Source organism: Sinocyclocheilus anshuiensis, unplaced genomic scaffold (genome assembly GCF_001515605.1).
Source record: "Sinocyclocheilus anshuiensis isolate Anshui unplaced genomic scaffold, SAMN03320099.WGS_v1.1 scaffold697, whole genome shotgun sequence".
Taxonomy (NCBI): Eukaryota; Metazoa; Chordata; class Actinopteri; order Cypriniformes; family Cyprinidae; genus Sinocyclocheilus; species Sinocyclocheilus anshuiensis.
The window spans coordinates 1,848,912-1,857,795 of NW_015538036.1; the positions used below are offsets into that span (position 1 = coordinate 1,848,912).

Sequence of the window (8,884 nt, forward strand, 5' to 3'; positions counted from 1 at the left end):
TTATCTCCCGGATACCCGGATGTCAAGGCTTTGAGAGTCCCGTTCTATGGTCCAGATGGATTAAAAAAAAAGAAATTAATATATTTTCGTGCGGTGTCATTTACATTTCACCAGGTTAAAATAATATCTCAAGCTTTATGCTTGATTTATTTGTAACACATTAACCTCAAAACCTGTTCAGCTTTCTCTTTCTGCAAATTGTATGGTATGATGACAGCACCCAAAATAGTATCAAACACTCCAACGCAGCTCCATTCTTCGCGAAAGATGGATAAAAAGGCGCACAGCAAACAAAAACCTCGAAAAATGATATGCGACCCGCCAAATGCTGGCCGAATCACAGAGATGTCGATTCGCACGGGACTAATATTATCACAGGACCTCGGTGTTCGGCGAAATATGGCAGGTCATTTGCGGGGGAATTTTTACTTTACAAATTACAGACATGGCCGATTCGCACGGGATTAAGATCACAGACAACCTCCGCAATTATTACAAATGACTGGAGGTCACCAGGTAATACTAATCCCGTGCGAATAGGGCTTAAGACACTCAATGCTTGATTCCTCCCTATCTTTCATTACAACTCTTCACCTTAATGAACGCTGACACGCGAGGCCATATGGGCCAAGACTGATGACATGAGACCTCAGCTGCTGCCTGCTGCCATGTAACACTCACTGCATATGTGTCTTACTGATAATGACAGAAGGAGAAATTAAAACGCTTTAAGTAGCAACAAAAACCAAAATGCAAAGACGATACAATATGATCAAAAGCATTTTACTTCAGAGTTTCAGCTTTGCCTAAACACACTGTAAAAGATTAGGCATTCCTTTACTGACCATTACTCTTGAACTAAAGGTAAAACAGCTCTTTATGTCCGTTAATAGCTCATTTACTTCAAGTACCAAGAAAAATGTATGATGAACTTTGCACAGAGTGTGCAGTAAATTACCTTAAAACAATATATCACATGCACCACTAATGATCATATATGACACTGCTGACCTCAATATGAGAAAAAAATGCACAATATTGAAGCAAGTCAAAGGTTAGTCACTGTACAATCTGAGAATGTTTCTACTGGCTCAGGTACTGTATATATACAATCTAGCTGAAGTGAACAGAACATTTTGTTTATATCCTCCTGGACATCATGTTTGCATAGACTATGCCTGGTAACCATGATCACAAAGTGTATTGTAAAATCAACCTACTCACTACTCACCACTAATAAATGAGCAATGATATTCCCATGTTTTAGACAAGAGTGATTGAATGTTTCTCTTAATGAAGCTAGGTGTGCTTATCAGTATGTTCCTGATCTAGAACTGATAAAAATGTACACACAACACATTTTACGGTCTCAACTAGTTATTCCACAAGCAAACAGGAAATCACGCAGGGCACATACACTCTAAATTGTGTGTCTAAATGATGCCATGTGGTCTACAACTGCTTGAAATCACACCTCATTCTTCAGATTAAGGGCAAAGTGTTGAAAAGCTATAGAGACTACTAACAGGGTAATGGTATGTATTACAGTACCATGCAAAACAGAGCATACTCTTGCTTCGAAAAGGTGTTACTTCTTATAAACACACTGGAAGTGTGTTGCTCGGGAAGGGTTGCCATATTAGTATTTGCCGAGTCTGTTCATTACCCTTTGACTTTTGCAAGCTACAACAGAAAGGTTGTAGTTATAATAATACTATATAATTAGGTTGAAGTTATAATAATATACCAATACAAGTGTAACCTATTATTGTAAAAATTTAAAAATTTAAACTTTTTTAAAATAAAAACATGCATATTTTTCAGCCTCTTGCTCAAACTATAGAAAAGACGTTGCATACATTTGGAGCTTGTGTGATGAGCGAGGCAGCAACAAAAATAGGATTAAAATGAAACGCTCTCACTTTGACGTTTGACTGTTATTGTATATTATTGTTATTGTTATAATGTTATTACAGTCAGCGAGTAAGACATTGACGTAGCTCGAGGTGTGGGTTCGTTACCAGTTCTGAATGTTCAGTATGGTTAATGTTCGGAGCAGGATTATCAGATCACCTGTTGATGACATGTTCAGCATGGATCAGCATGGATTTATAACAGGCCGCCAATTGGACACAGCTAGCAGGGTCTCATTTATAAGGCGATCTAAAACTGAGACGACTGGAATTCTATTAAATATTTCCACTGACAGCACACGTCCAAAATGAGCCTGCCACAGCTGTCGGAAGGCCTGGGTTAGCTCATACCACAGAAGGCTAACGATAGTGCTGCTGGGTAAAAATCACAACCTCTGAGCCATATAGAAAACTGGCTCCATGCATGTGTTTTAGCTTGAGATTGCATGCTGGGGAACTTAATGGCTCTCAGGACCCCAAAACATATGAGCAAAGCAGTGCAATCAAACAGAAGGGGATACCGTAGGGGTGGAGCAGGCCAGTAAAGTCAAGGAATGTCGTGTTGACACTGGAGTTACTGTGTGTGTGTATGTGTGTCAATTTCAAAGAAGGGGCTCCAAGCATTTTTATGAAGGTATTAATGGGCTTGAATTGAAGTGTGTTACTTGAGAAGACTTTAGGACAGGCCATTTCAATATATCAACAGACTAACCGCAGAGGCTCATGGGTTAGGGCTGTTTTGGCCGCATATAGCTTCTGTCTCTCACTTCCACCAAGTTTTTTTCCCACCTTTTCACAAAAGTGTCCAGCAAAACAAAGAGGTGCGTATCTTCAAACCCCTGACCAGTGACAACGTTTGTTTAACCACAAAGACTATTTTGCCTTCTTGTCTGGGGGAGAACTTTGTCTTCCTTTCAGTGATTTCACAATTGCCTCATTTCCTATTTTCTCCAAGAAATGTTTTGCTTAATTGTAAGTGTTTCTATGTGAATTAGGTCATCACTGGCTGCCTTGATACTCATTAATCTCTTTAGAACTGCATTTTAAAAATCCAAAAAGATCATTCTAAATTTACACAGGTTTCTAACCGTTATTTCTAAAGGATTAAATACCCAAACTGTCTCTTCTGAGCTTAGAGCAAACAGAATTCAAATTTTAGAGAGTGCTAATACCCTCTGAGTCAAAAGACAGTACATTAGTAGCCTAATTTTACTAAAGTGGACTGGAGAAGCAAAGACAAACCTCCTTTTCCACAAGCTTATGTAGTGAAACCAAACACCACTGCCGGGTTTCCTCCACCCCGTTCAGCCCTGCCCAGCCCCCTCTATAGCCCTGTAAAAGCCATGTTATGGGAAAAAGCCATTCTGTGAGTTTTTTATGTTTGCAAAACATGGCAGAGAGGGGGGGATCAAACACATGCCCCGAAACCAAAGTGGAGGTCAGACTGAGCAATCTAAAGATGATATTTGCTGACGGGAGAAAGTACACTCTGTATTTTAGTGAACATTTGATATGCGCTTTAAATAGGTTGAGATATGGAGCTTGCTGATCCAGCATATTAACTAATTAAATTGGAGTCTGTTTGATATTACATAAACTATTATTCAAAAGTTTGGGGTCAGTAAGATTTTGTAATTAATGATTTTATTCATCAAGAATGCATTAAACTGATCAAAAGTGATAGGAATAAAAAAATAAATAATAATAAATCTAATCTAATCAAAGAATCCTGAAAAAATTGTACCATTTTTCTCACAAAAATATTAACCAGCACAACTGTTTTCAATATTGATTATAATAAGAAATGTTTCTTCAGAACCAAATCAACGTATTAAAATGATTTCTGAAGGATCGTGTGCCACTGAAGACTGGAGTAATGACAATTGGGGTAATGAACATTCAGCTTTGCCATCACAGGAATAAATGCATTTAAAATATATTAAAATAGAAAACTGTTATTTTAAATTGTAATAGTACTGTTATTACTGCATTTTACAATGTTACTGTTTTTACTGCATTTCTGATCATATAAATGCAACCTTGGTGAGCATGAGAGACCCAAATCATTTTAAAATCTTACTAACCCCAAACCTCAATTATGAAGTCAAATATATTACTTATGTTATTAAACATAACTTAATTATACTGATTTAATAATTTTGCGACAGAAAGTAATAAAAACTTTGGTGAAATGCAATGCAATGTAATGAAAAAAAAAAAACTTCTGGTATTCCAATGCACACATCTAACAAACACTAAATAAACAAAAGCGAAAGCACCAGTAAATATTTAAGTGTACAACAATATTGGTCCAGAATGTGATTCTCTTTGCAGACACACACACACACACACACACACACACACACACACAAATATGTTTGTCTGGCTAGACTGTAGTGAAGTATGCAGTTTGTTCCTATTTCGTAATGGCTTGGCTTTGAGCCGACCCATACGCAGCCTGAGAGGGATATCCCAGCGTTATTGGGAGGGAGCCAGGTTGGAATGCCACCAGGTCTAGTTTCCTGCATTCCTGCCAAAACTCTACACAACTACTTGCTTTTTTTCCTCTCCCCTCACTGTTTCTTTGACAATAAACGGCCATATGGCAACCAGTTTAACTTTGTCTCTTCCGATCCTGTCCTGTCTGGCTCTCTCTCCTATCTATTCTGTTTCCCTTTGATGAATGACTCATTTTTAATATCAGTGCAAACAGACGTTTTAAACACATCCAGCTTAGGCTTGACTAAATGAGAAATGAATTTACAATATTATAAGACCTTTAATTTGGTTTTCATAATTGAGAGTTATTTAGGTTTTTGGGTTTAGTTTTAATTAAGCAATATTGTACAGAAACATAAATGAAAGATAATGAAAACACTTTGAGCTGACTTATAAAGTTCTTTGCTTATAAAGTTCTTTTTTAAACAGGAGTCTGTATTTAGTGTTTTAATTACTTTCGCAAATACAGACACCAGGAATTTGGTCACAAAGAAGTTTAATGGCAGTCTATTTTTACATTCCTCTAAAAAGCCTTTCTTGTTTTAAGAAGGCATTTATAGCATTTAGACAGTTTTTTAAAGTGTTGAAAACAGGCAGTACAGTGGCTCCAGTCAGTCTGCCTAATGCCATCGGCATCCTTTCATTGTTTCTGCATTTCACTTGATTTGTCCAAATAGTTCAACAGCGATTACAAAATGCATGTCCTTGACTTCTGCAAAACAACATTAATTGTGTTGTGTTTTTTTAAGTAAAGTTGTGGTTGGTATTATTCTTATATGATCAAAAAAGTACAGTACATACTAACTTCTTGTCAAAAGTTTATAAATCTAAGAATAACACACAACTTCTGAAAATGAAAAACAAATGATAGATTTTATGTAAGCATATACATCACACTATTAAAATAATGTTGAAGTTGAGATCATTTTGAGGACCATTTTGTGTTTTTCTCTATTTCATAACATTAAATCAAAACAGCTGTCCTTATTCAAACTGCATTGTACCCCTTACTTTAAGCCAGTGCTTACACTAATGCAGCCGCTAATGTGCATGTCTCATTTGGCCAGGTCTCTGAATGATCTATCATAAAAAAAGAATGACAAGTCCATCCAGGCTCATTCTGTATAGATCTGTGTTTGCTTAAGAGCCTCACTCTCAGTGTATCACTCTAAATTATCCCCTGAGAATACAGTGGAGCAAAACTGCTGCAGCATAACTATAAAACATTTTTACGTATAACCCTGAATTTCCAGTGTACAGGTGTACAAGCCACCTTGAATAATTAAAACGTACCCATACCAAAATAATTTTATATAGAACAGTCAAAACCAATTAACCAGACTAAAATGTTGCATTCGTACACATCAACAGCAAAGACTTCAATAAAAACATATTTGTTCTTTATGCGCAATGCAAAAGCATGTCTTAGACTGAAATTATGAAATGGTGACAATTTAAACATTTTAAGCAATTATTTATATTTAAGCAATTAATCAATTCTTTTTTTTTTTACATTATAGTTAAATTCAAAGTAGTTGAAAAAGTGTGATTACTGCAGGTTGCCGATTTGATTTTATATCAAATGTAAAGCGGCAATTAAACAACCTTACAAATGGGATTTTTATTAGTGCAGACTGTATGTCTATGTGCTAATAATGAAACAAGATGCTGAAGCAGCGATTAAACCTGATATAGTCCAACTTAATATATAATGTCAATGCATGATGCAGGTGTCTGGACAGTATTGTTTACATTAAGATTAAGCATTAAAGTTTTAGCACTGCCTAAAAGCCTGTTGTTTCCATTGACTAATTCAGTTTTTTGATTATGATGAGAACTAGCTATGCAAGTAGTTTCACACAGGATTGAACTCAGTCTCACTTCATGCTTTTAAACTTTACACATTAGTAATCACCACAGAGTTCACCAGAGTGCACATTCAACGGTTATGAGAGCGCATTACTACAATTTATCTACAGATCTCACTCATGAACATACCTGTTTGAACTGCTCCTCATAAGTCCATTCGTGGTGCTGCGATTGTGCTTGTGGTGCCAAACCACTCGGTGATTCAGCCTGCCTTGGAGCTGGATAGGTTGGCTGGACTCTGGACAGATGTATCGGGGTACTTTTTGGAGACTGCCCGGCACCGGGATAAACAGCTAGGCGCGGTGGGTAATGAGCTAGGGGTCCTTCCAAATCTTCATCCCCTCCAGTCTCGTTCATACTGTCATCTTCCTCCAAGTCGCGGTCTTCATCGTCCATGCCGCGGTCCAGGTCTGGGTCGTCATCCTCATCGTCGATGTCGGAGTCGGCTGTGCGCTCGTGTGGGTGGCCGGAGCTCGAGTTCGGGGCTCCCGATTCGAACGCTCCCCTCACCGCTGCTTGATAGTGGCGGAAAGCGATAGCTTGCTGTTGAATTTGCGACTCCACCACAGACCTGATGTCTTTTTCCTTCTCGGCTTGGCGGAGTTTCTCCTCCAGAGCGAGTCGAGCCGCCTGCTGTCGCTGCAGGTTCTCCATGACCGCCTCCAGCTTCATCCCGCTGCCGCCGCTCGAGTTACTGTGAGCGCCGGAGGAGCTGACCAGCAGAGGAAGAGTGCTCGCCGACGAGAAAGCGGCTTGCTGTGGGCAACAGAATGCAAATGTCACTACAAATTTTAGCTGGAAGCAGAATTGCGGGGGATTCAGACCCCCTTAATTAAGACTTAAACCCCCCTCCCCCCCCCAAAAAAACAAAATAGTTTGGGGGGGATCGTGGATGGTGTAGCTACAGCAAATATTATTTTTCATACAAATAGTTGCCTTTTTTTAGTACGTATAAAAGTTACATTTACAGTTAATCAGAACACATGTTTTAGCTAGGCTATCATTAAAAAGGCGGTAATGAACAGAAAAGTTCGTCAGGAGGTAACAACTGCGCTATTCAGACAGTACAATAAAGCATAAAACATGATGCATGACTTTATTGTAACTACTTTTATATATCAAAACTATAATCACAAAACTGTAGCTTTTGTTTTAGGTAACTGATGTTTAGCTATGGTAAAATAGGCTAGTGGCGCCAAATTACAATTCGCGGTGGGCAATAAGTGCCCCTCCAGATTGCTCACGAAAAATTGCATGTACATTTTATAGCTAGTTTAGCAGAATAGACAGGTCGAAAGTAGTTTCTATGTCAAAATTCCTTAAAAGGTAAGTCTATATGTCGAAACTTAAGTGTATTCCCATACTGGTTGTGATAATTAGGCAGCCAGTCTGGGTAGGCTACTTTAAAGATGGCAAAACTTGGCAAAACGTATAACTGATACACTGCAAATAATCTTGTCGTTGTCATAACTTAGCTCCCATCCACTGAACTTGACAAAGCTAATTTGTTATTTTTACTCAATTTTTCTTATCAGTAAGCTAATTAAAGTAGTCGGAAAAAGTGAACTTATCAGTGCAGGTAACTTAGGCACAACTTTGGTTTAATGCTACAATTTAAGTTTTTTTTCTTCTTATATTAAAATGTTCAAATGGCATTACCGATCAAATCAGTGCAGCACAGTTCATAGGATAAACGATTTTTGCATTGGGCTAGGCAAGAATCGTGGTTTCCTATGGAAATGATTCCACTAACAGGATAAACTATCTGACGGTCAGCATCAATAATGTTGTAAAAGCACGCAACGCCACATGTCTGATGTGATGTTACAAAAAACGACCTCGAATTAGAATTATTCAGTGACAGAAACATGACAATGTGTGTATTGTATATGCTGTGTTGCTAGCTATAGGTCGAAGGGCAGCGCGTGTCGAGCAACACAACATGCGCTAGTCTATAAACATCTGCGAAGTGCACTAAATATTGAACTAAAGTATATAAAATAAAGTGACAAGCTAAGCATAACGACATCTCTATTCTACCAGAGGAGCAAAAGCGCGTGCTTACCAGTGCAGATTTAGTTGCTATGCTTGTGTTGTCAACCATGCTTCTCCCGTCAAATGCGAAGAATTTGCTCAAAAGTGACCTTTTTCCCCCAACAAAGTCAGAAGTAGTTATATTCCCGTCTTAACATCTAGATGTGCGTCGTGAAAGCAAAGAAACAGCTTTTTATGAAAACGGTTTCGCGACGCGCTCGCGCTCTCTCAGCGACTTGGCAACAAGTGGCTGTAACTGTAGCGAGAATGACCTCCGAGGACTAGAGATCAGATCAGTCCCTCTGCCTCCGTCTGCTCTCCACACGTCAATACACGTGGATATAAGGCAATCAGGGCAGGGTCTGCACTCAGCCAACAGAAATACAGCTGAGCAGCTTCCTGCGCGCGCTTCTATTCAAATACAGCACTTTAAACTTTATTTGAAACTAATCGAACGCTTGAACAATCTATACATTTTAACTTAAACGGAATGCTCCGCCTTTAAGAGTTCAAGGTATAGAAAATGTAGAAAGAGCTGTTCAACTGTTTAAGAGGGTGTTTAGCTTTGC

At 38.5% G+C, this 8,884-nt stretch overlaps 1 protein-coding gene across 2 annotated transcripts in view; it reads right to left on the reverse strand.

Annotated features, from left to right (window-relative positions):
- The window catches only part of LOC107681123 (AT-rich interactive domain-containing protein 3A-like), an 80,060-nt gene extending 71,448 nt beyond the window's left edge, over positions 1-8,612 (reverse strand). For both annotated transcript variants that reach the window (XM_016477298.1, XM_016477290.1), the window contains exons 1-2: positions 8,347-8,612; positions 6,411-7,037 (exon numbers count right to left, since the gene is read on the reverse strand). In XM_016477298.1, coding sequence (XP_016332784.1) covers positions 6,411-7,037; positions 8,347-8,385 — 666 coding nt within the window. In that variant the 5' untranslated portion in view covers positions 8,386-8,612. The remainder of the gene's footprint in view (positions 1-6,410; positions 7,038-8,346) is intronic.
- Positions 8,613-8,884: the final 272 nt, after the last annotated feature.